The sequence below is a fragment of the Eptatretus burgeri genome, chromosome 1, assembly GCF_056783735.1.
Source record: "Eptatretus burgeri isolate ZD-2024b chromosome 1, Ebu_testis_v1, whole genome shotgun sequence".
Taxonomy (NCBI): Eukaryota; Metazoa; Chordata; class Myxini; order Myxiniformes; family Myxinidae; genus Eptatretus; species Eptatretus burgeri.
Genome location: NC_140961.1, coordinates 40,974,700 through 40,996,901, shown reverse-complemented (window position 1 = coordinate 40,996,901; position 22,202 = coordinate 40,974,700). Strand labels below are relative to the sequence as shown.

The window sequence follows — 22,202 nt, the reverse complement described above, 5'->3', positions numbered from 1 at the left end:
TTGATGGTGCGAAGGAAGACTGAAAAAGCAAATTGATTTCTCATGGCCCATAAGGTCTAGAAGTTGGGCTTCTGCCGTGTTGTTCCAGATCCCGAGTCTGTGCAGGTGTTCTCGGTGCAAGCATTGAATGCGCTGGGAGCGAGTGTGCCCATGTTTCGCGCTGCACACACCAAGCGAGACCCTACAGGTCAGAATGAACAGTATTTACTCACCTTGTACATAGCGGTGGCATGTTCCATCATTATTATGACCTCCACACCATGGACACTATGCCCGAATGTTCTATCATAATGATGACCTCCTCATGCTGGACATGATGCTGGAATGTGGAATATGTCTCATTGGAATTATCTGCTTTCAACCATGGGATTTCATGCTGAAATGTTCCATTGTAATTATCATCTGCTCATAAACTTCCTCAATGTAGACATGACAGCCATTTTCTAATGTAATTAGCACTGTTATTTCGGGGTGGAATAAGGCCACAATACATGTTACGGTATTTATATTCATATGGTGGATTTGCCATATTGAACGGTTTGGATGCATTGCTATATCATGAAGAGATTGCAAAGAAGATGTTAAAGTGAAATGATTATGATAAAATGGCCCTTTGTGTTGCGCGGTGCTCGCTACGTGAGGACAATCAAGTTTTTATCGGTTTTGTGTCCGACTCCCTGAAAAATGAGATCCGACAAGATCTGCCATCCCAGTGCCAATAGAAAGGTTGCATCATGGAGCATGCTATTCTTTAGAGGTAATGTTAAGCTTTTCTCACAAGATGCTGTTTGAGGCTTGAGGATGGCTACCACGCAGATCCCAAACTCCCAAATCCTGGAAATTCTGCCGAGGAGCTGTTAAAGTTAATAACTGATGGCAAAATTGCTAATAGCATTCTTTCTTATTGAACCACAGCGAAGGAGGAGCTCCCTGTACCAAAGAAGGTACTTGTCACTGTGTCATCGCCACAAGAGGCAACAATCACTTGGCAAACCCAAGAAGTTCCTCCAAGCAAGGGCAGCACACGGTGAGAAAAGCTCTTATTGATGATCGTGTGTACAAATGAAAATACATCAGTCGCCTTGATTAGGATAACAATAATTATACGAGTAGTAGTCAATCAAAGGTAATCTACGTCGGTGTGCTATTTGTGCCATGCCGCCTTACTGTTTACACGATTTCCCAACTGTGATCGTCATATTTATGAGCAGATGCATTTGCGTTGGTCAGAACACCTGCTCTGCTGTCCCGACAGAAGGGGGAAAATAAACTGAATTTGTGGCACTGCCACCCTCTCAGATCTTTATCCAGCCGGTGACCAGGTATTCGTCCAATCGCAGTCCTTCAGTCACACTTCTCTACCTTTCCTGTCGATGGAATATGAAGGGTTAATTAATTCACAAAAAAGGACGAAAGCAGAGGCATCCCTTCAATTTCATCAATCAAAAGAAAAGGAAGTGTTTTTTTTTTTTTTTTGAAAGATTGATGGGATGAAAATCTGCTTTGTGATTTAAAAAATAAAAATAAAAAAAAATTGGGGGGGGGGGCATAGGTCTTGGCTTTTTGTGTTTGGCGTCCACACTCTAACGCAATGTGAAGCACTGGACTACTGGACCAGTTTGCATTATTACTTGGCGAAATTTTTTTTCGCCAAGTATGTTAGTCTGTCGCATTTGTCTGTCTGTATATCTGTTTGTCACACGATTTTTGACCACAGTTTTCAAATTTTCAAGCAATTGTTCTGAAATTTTTGTGTATGTAGGTGACCGGCCAAGGATAGCAATGCTTAATTTTGATGAAGATCCGGATCTGGATCTGAAGTTTTTTTTAGTGATTCTTCACCATTGAGAAATGGAGCCAAAAACGATATATAGCACAATATCTCAAAAGGTCATGACTAGATTCCGAAGAAACTTGGTGGACAGGTTGGGTGTTTGACAAGGACGAATTAGTTCGATTTTGGTGAAGATCCGACTCCGGATCCGGATTTGATAATTTTTCAGGTGATTCTTCACCGTTGAGAGATGGGACCAAAGACTCTGCATAGCATGAGCTATCAAAAAGTTGTGTTCGAGTTATGACAAAACAAGGTGGATGAGTTGGTACGGTGATAGGGACAAGCCGATTCCATTTTGGTTCAGATCCGACCTACGTATCAGTGGGATACAAAATGTAAACTGTTCAGCCTGGCAGAAGTATGCACTCTCTCAAGTGCTATTCCATTTCGCCAAGTGTCACTCTATGAGTTATTGTTTCTTTTTTAAAAAACAGTTTCCTGCTGATTCCTCAATGCGTGGCGTCCCTCAGATGGACATTAAATTGGGTATCCTGTCTGCTAGCATAAATTGGCCAACTGCAAAGATCGCATGGTGTCCTTCGCAAAGAGTGGGCGAGTAACCACCAGCACCCTGACCAAATACCAGTTCCTGCTCCAACCTACAGGGGGCATCAGCAGCACAGCCGTCCCTCCCCCCAACCCCCATTCCTCCCCTCTTTCCTCCAGCAAATGATGCTGCCCACACATAGGAAAGAAGTCTGCTGTGCTGATGTCTAAAATGGCAGGTTCAGGGCTGCCTTCGATGTAAACCCATGTGAACATGGCACATGCCTCCGATGGATCATCATCCGTGGGACTGTCCTGTCGGATAGTGAGGAGATGAAATCTCCGTTACCGCAATCAGTGCATGGCAATGAAAGTCGAAAAGGTTAACTTCCATGCATTTACATCTGGTAAGTACATCAACACTACTTATGGTACACTCTGCAAATGTGGTTGAGATAATATTTGATGCATAACCATTCCTGCTCTACAAGGATAAAGAGCGCAGAATAAGCAAATGGAAGGAAATATTAATAGACATTGTGTTACATCGAAATAAATAATAAATCCATTCCTGTCGACTCCATCTCCTTATTTCTTGCTGCATCGAACATGCACTTACATTTGATATTCTTTTAATAATTGCTAACCATGGAATATTTACTCAATAAAGTTAACTTCACTGTGGATAATAGTGGCAGGAGAACTGAAAATGTGAGCAGGATCATCATGGAGAAAGAGTGAGGTGGAAGTGTCACGTTCATAAGGAAGGCTGTGCTCATGGCACCGACGATGAGCTCATTTTGATGTGCTGTCCGCCTTAACAGGGAGTATCGCGTTCGCTACCGGAGGAAGACAAAGAATGATCGATATCAGTACAAAATCACCAGGGAAACCGAGCTCACCATCTCCAACCTTGCTCCAGGCACCACATACAAGCTGTCGGTGCGGGTCGCACAAGGAAAGCGCGTCGGACGCTGGAGCCATGACGTCCTGTTCACAACGCATGCCAGTAGGTGTATAAGCTATTTGTTCCACCTTGCCATGTCACTCATCAAGAGCTTGCATTAAAGCGGCTGGGAGTTCAACAATGATTAATAAAGTTATCTGACCTGGACGAATGCCGTGAACACACCGCCATAACTGCAGTCCCAGAAGTCCATCTGTGTTAAAACAATGGTGATGTCTCCTAGTTGTCATTGGTTGGGTCAAAGACGATGTGTCCATGTGGCAGATGGTACTTGTTGGTTCCAGATCTTGCAGCAATAGTTATAATGGAACTCGATCTGACATCCTCTCCAGTCACAGTTAGGGGTGTATCATTAACCCATATAAGAGGCCGTAAGGCTTCAATCATTAAGTGGATGGAACAGCTATGTGTTGCTCTGATGAGCCCAAATAAGGGCAAGGCAAAACTAGTCTGGAGCTTTTCTTTTCATCTGCTTGATGACAGTATTTGATCTTGGCATCTTTGCACTGCAAGAGGCCCTTCTGGTGCTGCAGTCATGATGGTATCATAATACCATTCATCCAGGTCAGAGAACTTTATTTATCTTCATATATATAATGGATGTATGCATACACAATAATATCCATTTATCCTAATCTGGGAAAGTGGTCATGAAACGAGTAGTAATGTATATGAGTTTGTATGTTTGTTTGCATATTGGACCAGAAGTCAGTTGTGAGTTCGGCCCACAGGTGTGCCATCTTTTCCAAACAAAACGAGTTCCCTCACAAGGGGCTTCAATGGAGGAGGCCCACCAAGTGTGTGCAATGGTCGCCAACCTATGGTTTATCCGTGCTCTCATCCCATCCTTTTTAAATGCTGAGCATCAAGCAATGAAGTAGCACGTATCATTTCTAAAGTCTTTAGTATGACTCAGATGGGGTGGGTTTCAAACCGCCGACCTCCCATACTCAAAGTGGACACTGTAATCATGACACCATTGTGGTGGGTTAAAGGTAAGAGCTATGGTTGTGCAGATAATGCAGTGCCACCATGTAGGTGAGGGCAGGAATTTCTGGAATTTATCCAAGAGTCCAAGGTGCAATCATTTGCCTAGTCCAAAGACACTGTGGATCTTTATCTTCCACAAAAAATGCTTGTAGACGGGGCAGCCAGATTTGCGTATATCCAAGGGATGTCACTTTGTGATCCAATGCCCTGCTTGCGAAGCACCAATCCGATAGTTTATAGTCAGACCGCGTACCGAACCCAGACTAGATAGCTCAAATATAAAAGCACTGCCTATGTATCATCCAGTCGGAAAAAAGAGCATTAAGAATCGGCTCTAGACAGATTTAAAATTTAAGAAAGAGAAAATAATGAACAAAGATGAAGAAAACTCCAACATTAGGAAGTCGACTGAACAACTATTTTTAAAAATGCCACAATATGCAAATTCACCCAAGTATTGAGTGTATTATGCATCTTGTGTTTCTGCGATGAGTTGTTACATCATTATGCTGCACAGATTGTCTCAGGTATTGGTAGAAAACATGAAAAAACTAGAACGGGCACTCATAGAGCGCATACCTTCGCCGCCACTACTTTTTTGTTCTTGGTATGAGTGTGGGGAACTGGTTTCATATGAATGGTCTTATGACACAAACCACATATCTATAATGCCATGACCCCCCCGACTTTCGGGGGCTACGGACTAAACAACAATCAACTCACGTCGTTTTGGCGAGTCTTCACTCGCAAGCTCGGTGAATACAACGTTTCAACAAGAGAAGGTAATCTCGTTTGATCCTGGTTTCATGCAAATCGAATAAGAATTGACTGAGTTATGCTGAAAACCGCATATTTTTCAAGGGCGTGACCCCCCCCCCCGACATTTTACCCAAACCGGTGACATGTGTTATGACGTCATTGTGTCACAAGATTGGGCATTAAATTCTGAACATTTTGGTGCTGGGTTCATGTAAAGCGGACAAGAATTGACCGCGTTATGACAAAAACCGCATATTTTTCAAGGTCGTGACCCCCCTGACCTTTGACCCCTAACCGGTAACAAGAGTATGGGCGTCATTGTGTCGTATTGCATATCACAAGATGAGGCGTTGAATTCTGAACATTTTGGCGTTAGTTGCATGCAAATTGAATAAAAATTGACCGTGTTATCGTAAAAAGACGATTTTGACCTTTTCGTGACCTTGACCTTTGACCCGAACGATCCCAAAATTGATTCGAATGCTTCCTGGCTAATAACCAATCATCCCACCAAATTTCATGCAATTCGGTTTAATACTTTTTGAGTTATACGAATCACAAGATTACAAACAAACAAACAAACAAACAAACAAACAAACAAACAAACAAACAAACAAACAAACAAACAAACAAACAAACAAATAAATAAATAAATAAATAAATAAATAAATAAATAAATAAATACATACATACATACATACATACATACATACATACATACATACATACATACATACATACATACATACATACATACATACATACATACACGCCGACCCAAAACATAACCTTTCGCAGAATGCGAAGGTAAAAAAATGGAACCTTGAGACCCAAGAACTGTTGTGTCATGAAAAGATAATTTGGATGCATACTTGGATGTTGTAATCATTAAATTAATTGACCAATCATTGTTTGCTGTTTATATCCATAGGTGATGATGGTACGACCAGATTGAATTCTATGGATGATGGAGTGGCCCCAGGCTCAAGGAAAAGACTGCAATCTGATGGTGAAGGGAGACAAAATTCCAGTATCCCACAGAATGTCACCGCAGATTCAGTGGTCGAAGTCAAAACCCCTTCTACTCCCACGGAGGTTGCAACAGTCAGACCGAAAAAGACACTGAAGCCTGAGAGGTCTCGATCTAACCCGAGTCCAACTCCACGTAGCTCCAGTTTTGAAAATGGCCTGGCAGAATTTGTTGCTTCAAGCATGAACAATGACACAAGCACCAAGTTACAGATAGGTAAACCCAACGGAGATCACAGAGAGATGCCAAAACAAAAACCAACCAAAAATGGTGTCGATGGATCATTAAAAGAACAGAAACCAGGCTCTTCAATACAGCTAAATCTTGTGGTTGTACCTCCATCAAATGTCAAGAACTCAAGTGCCGTTGGACCTCGTCCAAAAAGCCCAACACATGATATTCATTCAGGTAACAAACCGGACAAAGTCACGCCCGCAATATCAACGGGAACAGACAAAACATCAAAGAAGAGGAAAGAGAACACCTCAAAAATTATACAAGACTCAAAAATAACTCAAACTGAACCCACCAGAGGACCTACCACATTAAGAGGCACTGGCGCCACGCAAAGGCCGGACAGACAATCGAGTTCAGTTAAACGGCTTGATCCACTACCTGGTTCACCAGAAACACATGGGACGCACTCATACTCAGTGCATTCATCAGAGAAACGGTCTGGCTTAGTGCAGACCCCTGAAAAACAGCCTGGCTTTGCACAAGTGCCTGATGGACACACAAGCTCAGCAGAGATGCTTGAAATACATTCTGGTTCTACGAAAACACCTGACAAACATTCTGGCTCAGTACCGATACCCGTTGAGCACTCAGATTCCAAACCAGTGCCTCGTAGTCACGTTGCCTCTGTGGCTGATAAAGATGTTTCTAAACTGGAACCTGGTGGAGACTCTGCCTCTATTCCAGGAGCTCAGAGTCAATCTGGACCTCTGCCTGAAGTTTCTACTTGGCCTCCATCTTCAGCAATGTCTCCACATGTGGTGACAATCACAACCACTGCTGACAGCGCCTTGAAGAAAGTTGTTGGCAAAGCAACAGATCGGCCAACCGACCAACAACAGGCCGGCCAGATGGTGGCCTGCCCCATTGATACGGGTGGGCTTTCTGGATCTAAACAACAACACTCCGACTGCTTTCCTGAAGGTAAGACATTTGAATGCAAGTTATGAGCTCTGAGGCTGAAAATACAGCACTATTTTCGCTTGCTCCACAACACTGTCGACTCAAATGTTTTATTGTGGAACCGTTCTTCAAATTAACTCGATACGATTCTCGCAAAAAGTAAAATTATTTCTCATTGACCCAAAGTCAATGGTTACTTTGCACGAATGAACATAATGCAAAGTTTTCTGTCGGTCCACAAAAAAAATTGTCCTTTCCTTCACTGTATCCATAATCGTCAATATAATCTAAAAGGCGAACCACTTCAATACTTTATTAACCAAAACATTGAGTAATAAAACAAAAAATTAACTTGTGGAGACCATTCGTTTTCCATATGCAAACTGAGAACTCGTTGTCCGAATTTTTGACGCAGAAAGGCAATTGTTTCATTGGCTTTATGCGGGGTAGCACCGTCTTGCTTGAACCACCGTCGCCGTGGGCTGCAGTGCTCATTGATTGCTTCAAGTCTTCGTAAAATGAGTTGACAATCGACCGGTATTGTTCTTGATTGATGGTAACGGTTCTTCCGATTTTGTCTTCAAATCTTCAAACCAATCCAGCCCAAACACACCCCTGTAGCTGACAGCCATGAAAGCAGCGACTTACCGACCTGTAAGCGACTTCTCTTCAACCTCATCTGGGTGTTGACTTCCCCAGATAATGTTGCGTGAATTGACAGCACCATTGACGTGAAAGTGTGCCTCATCACTAAAACCACACATCGCGAATCCAGTTTGGGTTTGCCTCCATCTGCTGCTGCAGCATCTCACACATTGCGACTCGTGCTGCTTTATTCCCATCGGTCAATTTATGGGCTGTTGTGATGTGGTCAGGAAAGAGGTTTAAACTTTGTTTCGTTATTCTTCCGATACTGCTGGGAGCGAGACCCAGTTCAGCAGATCTTTGGCGATGCGATTTCTTCGGACATTGCATGACTGACTCACGAACTCGTTCTCCGTTTCCTTCACACCGTACACTTCTTCGGCGACCGGACCATCCCTTGTTAATGTTGAGAATCGTCCCTTCGCTTTTGAACTTTTTCACAAGTTGCCAAATGGCTGGCTTGCTTGGCTTATTTCTGGGATGCACTCCATGTTTAGTACAGAACCTCGTCTGGATGGAAGCAATTGATTTGGTCTCAAAATACCACGTGACAATGTTTACTCTTTGCTCCGTGGACAATGTCACTTTTTTCTTCCGTAGAATACTTTGGTCATGCTTGAATGACTTGTCCAAAGATCATTGATCACTCCTGCAAATAATAAAATATAAAAAATTAAGGTAATGAATAAAGGTACAAAGGTCATTTGAAGCGGTTAACCTTTTTTTTGACACACTCTGGTATGAAATATTGAGTTTCTCTCAGAAATTTGAAACAGCACATACATGTGAGGTGTTCAATGTCTGCCGTTTTCTCAAATTCGCCTCTCATCGCAGCATGAAGACGGTTGACAGTTGTTCCAAAGAGGCATGGTTAGTCTCATTGCCAGCACCTGGTTCTCCCTTGTGGCAGGGCCAAACTAAAAAAGTTCACTGATAGAAGATGATAGAGAAGAGGTGGGTAATGCAAGTTATTCTACAGCCAAACCATTGGAACACAAAGCCATAGTAGTTGTAGCACAAAGTTAGGTTTCTTTCACTGCACGTCTTTTATCGCTCCATGAAAGGTCACGAGAGGAGGAGATCAGAGCACTTTATGGAACCAAGGCACTTTCTGTCCAAAAGACGTCAGAATTTTAACCTTTGGGCCGGCATTGGTGAGGGCCCGAAGGCAACAAGCCGAGACCAATGCGGGTGGGGGAAACCCGTCTGTCATTTTCCATGGCAGCGTTCTCAGCTCGAGGGGAAGCAGAAGTTCCATCAAAAGCGGATGACCTCAACTCGTCTTTCTAAAGAAAACACAAAAGACGATTTTCATCTTCACTGGGAAGCCCATTATGCTGAGGCTTGCAACCAAGCTGGTGGAAACAGGCTGGTACCAAACGTCATCAGAATTGAAAGAACTGACAACTAATTGTAACTTATTTAATTAAAAAGCTGATTATTCTACAAAATGCACTGCAGTATTGGGACAAAACCAGCCAAACAAACAAACAAACAAAAATGCTTCATCTATAAATATATAAATACATTAAACTTCACCCTGGCCGGGAGTTGGACCAAAGGAATTATGGCATTTTCTGTGAGTGCTCAGTCGTGTGGCCGCATTCCCGAGTGCGACAAACTCAAGATGTTGGGTTTTTTTTTTCATATTGATATTGTGACTCGTGGAAGAGCAGAACAACAGGAGGAGACATCAGATCAAAATGAACCACAGCACAGATCAACAACACAAAATAGCATCAAGGGAAAACAACGGGAAGACAATTCAAACGGATGGTTGCACCATGACGCAGGGAGAGGAAGTGCAGGCAGGTGAGAATACCGTGTCTCGGATGGTGTTGTTGAGTTCAGTCGAGGAAAGTGGAGAGACCTTGAGGTGATGATGGGCAGCAGATTTGAAATCCCATGGGGGAAGGCCTCGAGACAATGGACTCGGTAAGACATTTCTGCATACGAGGAAGGAGGGGGACATGAATGAATGGAAGGTGAGCGCTGGGTTTAGACTTGGGAGATGCTCCTTTATTCACAGCTGTGTGGAATCCTGTGATCCTGTGAAATGCTTTTGGTAAAATGGAATTGGCATGTTAAAAATAGGCCACAAACGTTTCATTGTGTGAAGCTGTACAAATAAATAGATTGGGTTCAGAGCATGGATCCAGTGCAGGCCTTAAATGGAATGCCGTATGCCCTGTCCCTCATCTCGAATAACCTTAAAACACACCGGTACATTTTGGAAGTGCGGCTCATTGGGTTTCCATTTCTTACATGAAAGGAAGCGTCTTCTGGGTGTGCCTGCAGCTCTGTTTTGCGTTAGACAAAAATAATCGACTCAGAAGCGCCTGTGAGCCTGCCCTTGTCACACATGCCTGGAACTAAGCCGGGAATTGCGGGCAGCAGGGAATTATGTCGTGGCCAAGAGCAACGTCCTGTTCTCAATATCTACCCAATGTTTTGGAATCACGATATCCTCAAACATTGTTTCTATTAAAGGCGTTCCTCGTCAGTAAACAACCCTTTTAAAACACACCACCTTGGTTTCACTGAGCATTGCACCCATTCTCGATTTCCTTTCGGTGATTTGTCACTTTTATTTCGGCTTAGCAAAAAGCACCTTGGACAATCGTGCCTGCATCACTTACTGCACGACGTACAACATGTGGAGGATATACATTTCGAGAATAACATCACAATGCATAGGTGCGACTACGAATGCTCATTTAAAGGCTTCAAAACATTCTTTCATTACCTCGGCGGATGGACGTAATGTTTTCACTCACCCCTGTTTGTCTGTCTTCAACCGTGAGTAGGATACGTCAAAACGTTATTGATGGGTTCGGACAAAACTTGGTGGACAGGTTGGGTGTGTTACAAGGATGAATTGATTCGATTTTTGGTGAAGATCCAGACTTTGATACTGGAATTTTTAAAGTGTTTCCTCACCATTGAGAGATGGGGCCAAAAACAACATGCAGTATAACACGATATTTCAAAACGTTGTGGACGGATTATGACAAAACTTGGTGGATGAGTTTGTTCGATGACAACAACAAGATGATTCGATTTTGGTTCAGGTCTGGATGCAGATCTGGCCTATCGGTGGGATACAAAAAACGTAAACTGTTCAGTCTGGCAGAGGTGTGCGCTCCACCAAGAGCTGTTCTCGTGTTTCCTCTGTTTCCTCGTATTGTTTTGGAAGCAGCAGGTAATGCCACTGCTGGTGGTACCATGATGGGCAGTGTTTTACTACAGTTTACAGTTTTCTGTCATTTGGCAGTGTTGCTGTCCTTTTTATGTGAGGTTATCATCTTATTCCCTCCACCACCGGAGGTGGGTGGAGGTTGTTTTCACCCCTGTCTGTCTGTTGGATTCGCTATGTATGCTAGATATCCCTTCTTGTCGGGTTTTCCGTCTGTCTGTCTGTGTGTGTGTGTCTGCAACGCGAGGCTCCACAGCACGAACCAGCGAACCAATTTCGATGAAACTTTGCAAACATGTGCAGTATTTCTTGGGAATGTGCGCGTTTGAATTTCGTTGCCGAGCAACCACCCGTTGCTGTGCAGCGGCCGAAAAACTGCGTACAGTATTTTCAATACTTATCCTTCAGTTTTGAATGTAGAGAATCGAGACTTCGGAATTAAACACTTCGAGATATTTAGAAAATTTTACTCGAGCCGATTTTTGATTGAGGTTTTATTTTTCAAATGGTAGTCCTTCAAAAATCGGGTGTCTATTCACCGTCATTTTTTATGAGGGGCTTAGGAAAGTGGGCGGAGCTTAGGGAAAGTGGACGTGGTTGATGAAAAGTGGGCGTGGCTTATGAAAAATATTATGTGGCTCAGGTGTGGTCAAACAAGAGCATTGAGATAAGTTTATCGGGTTTTCCGTGTGTGTGTGTGTGTGTGTGTGTGTGTGCGTGTGTGTCTGCAACGCGAGGCTCCACAGCACAAACCATCAAACCGATAATTTATTTATTTACCGTAAACGATTCCACGATCCACACACTACCTCCAATTATTTATTTATTTACCGAAAACGATTCCACGACCCACACACCACCTTTAATTATTTATTTATTTACCGAAAACGATTCCACCACCCACACACCACCTCCAATTATTTATTTATTTACCGAAAACTATTCCACCACCCACACACCACCTCCAATTATTTATTTATTTAACGTAAACGACTCCACGATCCACACACTCCCTCCAATTATTTATTTATTTACCGTAAACAATTCCACAATTATTTATTTATTTACCGTAAACGATTCCACGATCCACACACTACCTCCAATTATTTATTTATTTACCAAAAACGATTCCACGACCTACACACCACCATTGAGACAAGTTTATCAGGTTTTCCGTGTGTGTGTGTGTGTGTGTGTGTGTGTGTGTGTGTGTGTGTGTGTGTGTGTCTGCAACGCGAGGCTCCATAGCACAAACCAGCAAACCGATTATTTTTCAAATGGTAGTCCTTCAAAAATAGGGTGTCTATTTACCGTCATTGTTTATGAGTGCCAGTTAGCAAAATACGCAATAGGAAAAATCTTGCCAGGCAGAGGAACAATTGTATGTGAACCAATGCAGCTTGGCAATGAATCTTCGTCGGTGGATCGGTCAGAATGAACAGCATCGTATCCAGCGCTTCGATCATAGCGAATCCCCCGTCGCCGACCGGCTTGTCTGTTTGTCACTTGCGAAAATCGAAGATTTTTCAAGTATATTGGTTGGTCTTGTGCGTTATTCCATATTTTTGTTTGTCTGTTTGTTTGTATTGTCAATCACAAACTGGTCACAATTTTAAACCGATCTTCACAAAACTTCCACATGGTAGAGTTTGTTAAAAACAAGAAGCCAACTGTTTTTGAGGTCAAAAGGTCTAAAGGTCAACATAGGCCAAGGGTCAGCAACTTTATCAGATTTCTAAACTCCTCAATTTTTGTCCGATTGACTCTAAATTTGAAGAGGATTTGCATATCAGGTCACTGAATTCAAGTAGCCAATATTTTTGAGGTCAACATCGGCCAAAAGGTCAACATAGGCCGGATTTCTAAAATCCTCAATTTTCATGCGATTGACTTAGAATATGAAGAAGATTTATATTTCAGGTCACTGAATTCAACCACCAATTACATCTGAGGTCAACATAGGTCAAAATGTCAAGATAGGCCAAAAAGTCGACAAAGGCCAAATTTCTAAAATTTTTAATTTTCATCAGATCGACTTAACAATTTGAAGAGGATTTACACACTTGGTCATTGAATTCAACAACCAATAATTTTTAAGGTCAAATTTGTTTTATGGATTTCGCAAGTATTGTGCTATGCATGACATCTTTCTTGTTACTTGCGAAAATCGAAGATTTTCAAAGTATATTGGTTGGTCTTGTGTGTTATCCTGTCTGTCTGTTTGTATGTCAATCACCTCCAGGTCACAATTTTAAACTGATCTTCATGAACCTTCACCACATGGTAGAGACCGTCATAAGCAAGAAGCCTATTGTTTTTGTGGTCAAAAGGTCACTATCGGCCAAAGGTCAAAAACTTTATCAAATTTCTAAAATCCTCAATTTTCATCCGATTGATGAGAAATTTGAACAACATTTGCATATCAGGTCACTGAATTTAACCACCAATTATTTTTGAAGTCATCATAGACGAAAAAGTCAACATAGGCCAAAGGTCAACAACTAAGGTGTAATTTCGAAAATCCTCAATTTCATCCCTTTGATTTGAAATTTGAAGAGGAGTTGCATATTTGGTCATTGAATTCAACCACCAATTATTTTTAAGGTAAAATTTGTTTTATGGATTTCACAAGTATCGTGCTATGCACGACAACTTTCTTGTTTGTTTGTGAACAAAATCTCTCAAAAAGTTGTGGACGGATTCAGATGAAACTTGCTGGGTCGGTTGGGTATGTAATGAGGAAGAATTGATTCGATTTTGCTGAAGATTCGAGAATTTTTTTAAGGTGGTTCTTCACCATTGAGTGACAGAGCTAAAATTATATATCGCACGATATTTCAAAAAGTTACGGACGGATTCGGATTAAACTTGGTGGATGAGTTGGTTAGATGACCAGAACAAGCCAATTAAATTTTAGTTCAGGTCTGGATTCAGATCCGACCTATCATCAGTGGGCTACAAAATGTAAACTAATCAGCCTGGCCGAGGTATGTGCTCTACCAATTGCCCTTATAGTTTGCACTGAATCGTTTATTGTTGTTATATGAATTATATGAGCTGCTATTAATATATAAGTGGGATATAATGTAGGTACAATGGCTCCAAGTGACATTTCTAGATGGTGCGCCTATTGCTACCTCAAATTTTGAACAATCATTTACACACTTAGTAGATCACTCATGCGAAGACTTGAGGCAAAATTTCATCCTTGTTAGTCAAGACAATTATGATACTCCATTTTTAAAACGTATAACTACTGGTAGTTTGTGAGTTTACATGGTAATTCTGGCAAAATCTGCCTGATGTGGCCAACCTTATGCTCTCGAAAAGTGGCCACATAAATAGCGGTGGCTGTAAAATACATGCGTCAATTTTTTTCCCATCATTTGGAACATTTATGGCCACATAACAAATGTTATGATGTGCACCCATTTCTGAAGTCAGCGATGGCAACGTTGAGAACATTCTCGGGATACACTGTTTAACTTGTTCCTTTTAAAATGTGCAGCGCAGATATGCCCGACAGTGCTGCACGAGGAAGCCGAACATGAGACCTTTCCCCAAAAATGATTAATATCTGTGCTCGTGATCACAAGAAGCTTTCTTGGTGGTTTCTGTAATTAGATTTCCCCTTTGGAAGATTTTCCCATCAGCTTGATGTTTGGTAATCTTTCATGGGAAATGCGGTTATAAACCAGTCTTTGCGGAAACTCATTTATGCAAAGATGAACAGATGTTTGTATTATGCTTAAAGTGGTGTAAAAGAATCCATCCATCCATTGGGACCACACTCTGTGCAGAGCGTCGGTGTTGCCTAAGCAGTCTCCTTGGATATTGGGCACAATCCTGGATGGGTTGCCACTCCGACACAGGATACCAGTAAGCTGGTACTCATTTTGCTGACCTCGGAAGGATGACAGCCTTAATCAACCCCACCTGGTATTAATTCAACAGCCAAGCAGGATTTGAACTCAGGACCCTAACCATTAAGCCAACGCCAGGCATTGTAAAAGAATGGTGTGGATTGAAAGCACATACCGCATACCTCCGCCAGGCTGAGCAGTTTACGTTTTGTATCCCACTGATCGGTCGGATCTGAATCCGGACCTTAACCAAATCTGATCGGCTTGTTCTTGTCAGCTACCCAACTCATTCACCAAGTTTTGTCAGAATGAAATGGAAAAGCAGGCAGGAACCCAAAGAAGTAAAGAGCAAAGATGGAGTCATCAGGAGGAACCTGGATAGCATTCGGGTTTCAGCCACTACTCCACAAACCTCAAACCCATCTAGGCGCAGCCAAATGAACCTTACAGAAAAATCTCTGCAAGAATTCACTTCTCCTTAGAGATATAACCCGTCTATAACGTTTTGAGATATCATGCTATTTATCATTTTGGTCCGATCTCTCAGTGGTGAAGAATCACTTTAAAAATTCCAGTATTCGGATCCAGATCGTCACCAAAGTCTCATCAATTCATCCGCATCACAAAACCAAACCTGTCCACCAAGTTTCGTCCGAATCAGTCCATACGTTTTGAGATATCCTGCTCACAGACAGACAAACAGACATATAGACAAACAGAGGTGAAAACATACCCTCCTTCCACCATCGGTGGTAGAGGTAATAACCTGGGTTACACATATGAAGCTAAAACATGCCAACTGCTTATGTGTATATATCGTGGTCAGCATATATTCAAGAAAAACCACACATCATGGGAAGCCTGGTGTTGGCTTCATGATTAGGGTGGCTGGCTTGGGATCTTAGCGTCCTGAGTTTGAGCCCTGTTTCCACTGAATTAACACCACGTGGGGTTGGCTCAGCCTGTCATCCTTCTGAGGTCAGCGAAATGCGTACCAGTGTATTGGCGGAGGGGCACAGCATCAGTGACAGCTGCGCTTCCAAGAAATGATAGCTTCCCGGCAGCCAAGCTGCCATACACAAGAACAGAACAGACACATTGTGGTTATATAGCTTGGATAATTCCAATTGCACTCGGCCATGGGCTGATACCTGAGGCCCCTTTACAAAATGGTGGACATATGATTTTTTTTTCAGGTTACAATTGTGGGTGGAGTCAGGCCAGCTGCTCAATCAACAGGGTGAAGGCAATTTGTCCACAAATACATACGTACACTGTCCAAAAACAAACTGGCTTTTCTAGATATTAGAAGATGTAACTTTTCAGCATTCAACATAATGCAACAAACGAGTGAAACACAAAATTCCACTCTGAGCTACTCTGGGAGAACTGTATTATTTGTATCCTTTTATGTTTTTCTCTTTGTCGGAAGCAAGCACTGCTACTTGATCAGGTTGAGTGAAATTGCAAGGCCTGTACCTCCTGAAAATGCAATTTTTATTTTTTTTCCGATCCGATTTATCCCGTTTGGAGACGTTAAGTGAACATGGCTTTTCATATGCAATCTGCAAATGGTGGCCACCACATCATCTCCATTCAGAGTGACTCCTATTGCAAGTTCTCGAGATGCATTGCATTCCCCTTTCACTTCTCTGTTGAGATTCAGGAAAGGAAACAGCTGCACAGCACGCAGAAGCAGCTGTGGTGTCCATGCCTGCACCCCCACAAACTCAAGAGTACACACAACGCAGGATTGCACAAGACAAAATCATAAATTCCAGGGAATTTCTCTTTCTTAGCCAAACCATCAAAATGAGATTCCCTCGATAACGTTATCCTGCCTGCAACACATTTCACCCTCAGGCCTACCTCAGCTAGCTAGCCAGCAAGCACGAGCTGACGCCCATTATCAGTCTGTCCTCACCTCTTCCCACCAATTTAACTTTGAGCCAATATAACCATGTTGCTGTTGGATTGTCAGGGGAAAGAAAATAACAGCTGGTTCACCAATGACCTCCTAGAGATAATTCTTCTCGAGCGATGGCAGTTCGTGATTTATCTTTGCCTCTTTACTTGGTGTGTCAGCGTGCTTGTTCTCACAATTACCTTTGTGCGAATGATAGAAAATTGCTTCGATGGTAATATTTCTTGAGGTGGCAAGGCCACGACCTTTTCTCAATGAATAATATTTGTTGTTGAATTTTGGCAGTGCATGGTGGTTGTTAAGTTTGTCGTTTCTCGGATTTCTGATATCGAGATGGCGGTGCGTCGATGAATTTGTGCTTCATCGACAGTTTTAATTCCCTAAACATCTTCACTGCTTTCCTCCACAGCCTCAGAAACAAGGCCGACGAGCCTTCAGCCAGAGCCGACAGCTGTGGCTCCAAGTGGTAAAACAAACCCCTTCCACGCAACTCCATCATCTCTATTGGATCTGGCAGGAAAGGAGAGATATACAGGTGAGAGCTGCAGTCTTTTGCGAGACAGTTAGTCCGAGATGAAACACGTAGCAACGAAAAGCAAAACGTGCAACCTTCAGAGCAGCAATGACTTGTACTAACTGCATTGCAAGGATCTTGAGAACTTATGGCCAATATGTCTCAACACAATACGTAATTGGTTAAAGTGAAACAGAAGTTGCTGACTTGGGCATCAACCGATCTTTAACATGAGGTTGAGTGTGGGGGATGGCAGGGGGGCATGGAGGAGGGAAGGCAGGGGCGAGAGAGGGGGACAAAGCAGCTTTGGGTTAAAAAGACAAATGAGCATTACTCATTACCATATGGTCGATAGTGCAGACCTAGAACACTTGAGCTGCAATATTTTTGCAGCAATGCAACCTGAATTGACAATTAACATTTTAATTTTGATGTGCATTAAAACCGACAGGCTTTTTGTATAAACAAGCAAACAACCAACCTTAGAAGACACTCTGATCACGAGTGGGGCAACTGAGCTAAATATAGCATAACAATTGTGCATTTTGTTAGGAAAGCACCAAATTTGGCACACTAGTAGCCTTACATATTATGAACAGATTTGGATATTGGGCCATTTCAAATTCAGCTGCTGATGGCTGTGGCAGCCATTTTCCACTGCCATCAAAAAATTTGAGATGGCCCAATATCCAAATCTGTTCATAATATGATAGGCTACTGGTGTGCCAAATTTGGTGCTTTCCTCACAAAATGCACAATTGTTATGTCAAGTTGCCCCACTACATGCCCTTGCTGACCGTTGCAGATTAACTTGGAAGAAGATCATGATTAGCAATTGTCTGTTCATCTGCTTGTCTGTATGTGATGCGTGTACAAATAGATAATCCAGGTGTAGCATTATGTCCTGTTCATTGACCCAACATCTATCACTCTGCCATGTGGGACAACTGCTGGTGGGGTCCTGTGGTGAAGATGCACACTTTGCACAACATGGGATACTTTCCAGCTGACCTCTATAGTAACCACTGCTAGTTTAATAACCAGATTCCTGTGATAACCTCCATCACAATAAAATGGTTAATGTGGACTTGTGGAGGGTACAAATTTTTTCTGTAAACGGTGTTCAAGTTTGCCAGATCACACAAGTCAATTTTGCGAAATAGCGGCAATCTCGGGGAAGTTGCTACACTTGTAAGATGCACCATATATTTTACTATTGATAACTCGAGAGTTCACAGAACACCTTACCCCACACAGTGGTCTGAGCTTATAATTCAAATGAAATAAAATTATGATTTTAAAGGTTACGAGACGACCCGTGAACCCATTGTGACAGCAGTTGATGAAAAAAAATCATGAAAAAAAAAATAAAAGATAGCTCCAGCGAAATATACCACTGAGGTTGTTTCCATTGATCAAATAATCCCAAAGAGTACTTAACTGAATCAGGAATTGATTTTTAATATTTTTTTTTGTTGCCCGATTTGAAAGAAACTTGATACTGCACACCGCACGAGAATGGTGAGAAAGGTGGCCATAAAATTTTTGTGCTATTGTGTACTGTTTTGGCTGTATTTTGGGAACATACATACATACATACAAACATGCATCCATACATACATACATACAAGATGACAGTTTCAGTAATATATAGATAGATAGATATAAAACAAATTCCGAAAGTTTTCTGCCGACGATGCAGTGTCTTTTACACCACCTTATTTAACACATCTTTACTATAATTCACTGTCTGTCCGTTTGTCTGTTCCCAGGTACCGAAAAAACGGCTGAACCAATCGCAACCATTTTTTGGGTTTATAATCCTGGGACCCCTTGGAGTAAAATAGGCATAAATATAATAACATGACCCCCTTGACGGCTCCTGTAGGGAGTGGGTGCTTCTAGTTGCATTAATTCTTCATGCCTGGTGTTTGTGTGCTTTATGACGTCCTTAATAACAGTAAGTTTCCTGTTTGGAATGATTTTCAATTTTGTTTGACGACCACAAGACAGGCAGACAGACTCAAATAAGTATCTCGTTACTCTGTACATGTGCGATCTGATTAAATTCAGAGCAAAAGTACAACTAAACGGCAGGTTATTTTCCCGATTCACGTTCAAATTTGTGTTCAAAATATAACATTCAATTGAGATTAGGTTTTTCCTCGATCATAAACTGACATTTGCAGATGGACGGAAAGACAGACAGACAGAAGTGAACCAATTGCTTAACCCCATTATTTTGCTTCGTGCGTGTAGGGTAATAATAATGAATATGAAATGAGGAGGGGGTGGGGGACACAAGTATATGTCGAGACTGGTGAAGGGGACTCGTCCTCTGGACATTAACCATTGAGGTGTGCTGCCTGCTGGTATCTGTACCAAAAAAATGACATATGGTTGACATTGTCTTGCAGCACCACATGTGAGCTACCTGAGTAAGAATTCCAGTGAGCCTTGTTCGCTCTCAGAAGCCCTTGAGCACTTCCAGGTCAGCGAGCTCACTGATCTGATCCCACAAGAGCTGCAAAGAGTCACAGGACCTCCACAAAAAAGTCCAGCCAACCTGACGGTGATCGCTGTGGAAGGATGCCATTCGTTTGTCATTCTGGATTGGGGCAAACTTCAAAGCAATGGGGACAGCATGGTCACTGGTACATTTACCCATATTGAAAGGATAATTTACCACTTTCATCTCAGCGTCCCTTTGTCTCAATTACCTTATACATCTACATCTGTGTCTCCCTTTTGTTATGCCTGCCAGGGTATCTCGTCTACTCAGCCAGCTACGACAATATATTGAAAAACAAGTGGACAAAAAAGTCTGTGGGGACCAGCTACGTGCCCATAGAGAACCTGAATCCAAACACCAGGTGAGGATGTCTTGTGTCTGGTTGGTGTAATGAATCGGTGGTGTAATGGTTAGAGTGTGCACTCCAACTCTGAGTCTGGGAGTTTGGTGCATGGTTAGAATCCAATCCTTGACGAGTCATACAAAAGACTTTAAAAATGGTATGTGCTGCTTCCTTGCTTGGCGCTCAGCATTTAAAAAGGATAGGTTGGCAGCTATTGAACAGGGTTTGATGGGAGGCCTCCTCCTGTGTTGAAGTTCCTTGTAAGGGAACTCGTATTATAATTAATTATTAGTTGTGGAGTCCAGCGATGTATGAAGCAGTGAGCGGAGCCACTGCTAAGGTTTTTGCCAAATGTGGTAAAGTGAATGGAATTACAATGGTATTTTGGAAATGCGCAAGTGATTGGGGAAAAACAAACATGATTTTAATTCACAAATAGGTTTATTTTTAATGGAACTAGTGGGCCAGTTGGTCCACTGGACCAAATTGTCATTGGTATTCACGGCCTTGTAGCATACCTGCCTGCTTAACTACTTGAGCATTAGTTTTCCACTGTGCTTGGGCCAGGGTGAGGATTCGACGTTCGTTATTATCATTGCTAAATGACACTACCACTATTATTATTTTTTTTAATATTGTTCGTATTAATTGACATATGCTTTATTACAATGTTATCATTCTTTTTGTTACTTATCTCTGCCATCGAAGGTGGAAGGAGGTGAGGTTTTCACCCCCCCCCCCCCGTCTTCGGTTTGGTTGTCTGTTTGTGTGCAGCATATTTCAAAAAAGTTGTGGATGGATTAGGATGAAACTTGGTGGACAGGTTTGGTGTGTGACAACAAGGACGAATCACTTCGATTTTGTTGAAGATTCGAATCCGGCAACTGGAATTTTTTAAGTGATTCTTCACCATTGAGAGATCGGGCCCAAAACGATATATAGCACATCTTAAAAAGTTGCGGACGGATTCGGACAAAAATTTATGGACACTTTGGATGTGTGACGAGGATGAATTGGTCCAATTTTGGTGAAGATCCGAATCCGGATGCAAGAATTTTTTAATTTTAAAAGTGATTCGTCATCATGGAGAGATGTGGCCAAAAATACATAACAAGATATATCAAACGAGAACGAAAATCTTCGACATCACGCCGTCACCAGATATGCCTCTGCCCACATTATTACATCACTAGTACGTGCCCGTACGTGCGTGGCCGTACGTGCAAAAAAAAAACATCTTTCAAACCACGAGCCAGAAACAACAACCACACAGGCCGTTCCTTCACTCTCACGTGCCCGTATGTGCCTGGCCGCACGTGCAAACCAAAAAAAAAAAGCTTTCAAACCACGAGCCAGAAACAACCACACAGGCCGTTCCTTCGCTCTCGTAAACGACGACTGGATTGGGGCATTGTGTTTATCTATAAATGCGCTTAAGAAATAGAGAAATTATTAGAATACATTAAGTCATCACTATCCGGAAGTGGTGCGTGCCCGTACGGAATGTTCACATCATTCCACGAATTATCGCTTGCATTGAAGTAACAACTGCTGTGATACTTCCACACAGAGTTAATTAAAATCCAAATTAAAATCAAGTTTACCTCCCTGTCTTTGCTTGCCATGACATTCGCTGCCAGTGACCATTGCCACTCCGACGCCACAGTAAGTAAATGGCGCCATTTCCCCATTGGCCACGCCGACGCAGCAACGTGTCTTGTCATTGGTTTGGTAAATAAATGGCCATAACTTGGGAACCATTTGTCCGATTAATATCAAACCTTGAAAATGCACATACTCAGGTCCCCAGCAATATACCTGGCAAGTTTCAATTAGATTGGACCAGTGGTTGTCAAGAAACAGCGGTCACAGACACACAGACACACAGACACAGACACACAGACACAGACACACAGACACAGACACACAGACACAGACACACAGACACACAGACACAGACACACAGACACAGACACACAGACACAGACACACAGACACA

At 42.3% G+C, this 22,202-nt stretch overlaps 1 protein-coding gene and 1 long non-coding RNA gene across 4 annotated transcripts in view; one reads left to right on the top strand and one right to left on the bottom strand.

Moving 5' to 3' along the window:
• Window positions 1-22,202, top strand: part of LOC147034323 (uncharacterized) — a 62,824-nt gene that overhangs the window by 6,579 nt on the left and 34,043 nt on the right. Inside the window, exons 6-12 of the mRNA XM_085880813.1 lie at window positions 89-187; window positions 916-1,027; window positions 3,148-3,332; window positions 5,971-7,227; window positions 17,244-17,369; window positions 19,766-20,002; window positions 20,113-20,221. Of these exons, the coding sequence (XP_085736939.1) occupies window positions 89-187; window positions 916-1,027; window positions 3,148-3,332; window positions 5,971-7,227; window positions 17,244-17,369; window positions 19,766-20,002; window positions 20,113-20,221 (2,125 nt within the window). The remainder of the gene's footprint in view (window positions 1-88; window positions 188-915; window positions 1,028-3,147; window positions 3,333-5,970; window positions 7,228-17,243; window positions 17,370-19,765; window positions 20,003-20,112; window positions 20,222-22,202) is intronic.
• LOC147034324 (uncharacterized) overlaps window positions 7,247-22,202 on the bottom strand; it is a 35,063-nt gene continuing 20,107 nt past the window's right edge. Inside the window, exons 2-4 of one of the 3 annotated variants that reach the window (XR_015058064.1) lie at window positions 9,674-9,797; window positions 8,635-8,781; window positions 7,247-8,500 (exon numbers count right to left, since the gene is read on the bottom strand). This is a non-coding gene — a long non-coding RNA (uncharacterized LOC147034324). Of the gene's footprint in view, window positions 8,501-8,634; window positions 12,021-22,202 lie in introns of those variants that run through there. The other 2 variants (XR_015058063.1, XR_015058062.1) reach the window with 2 other exon arrangements.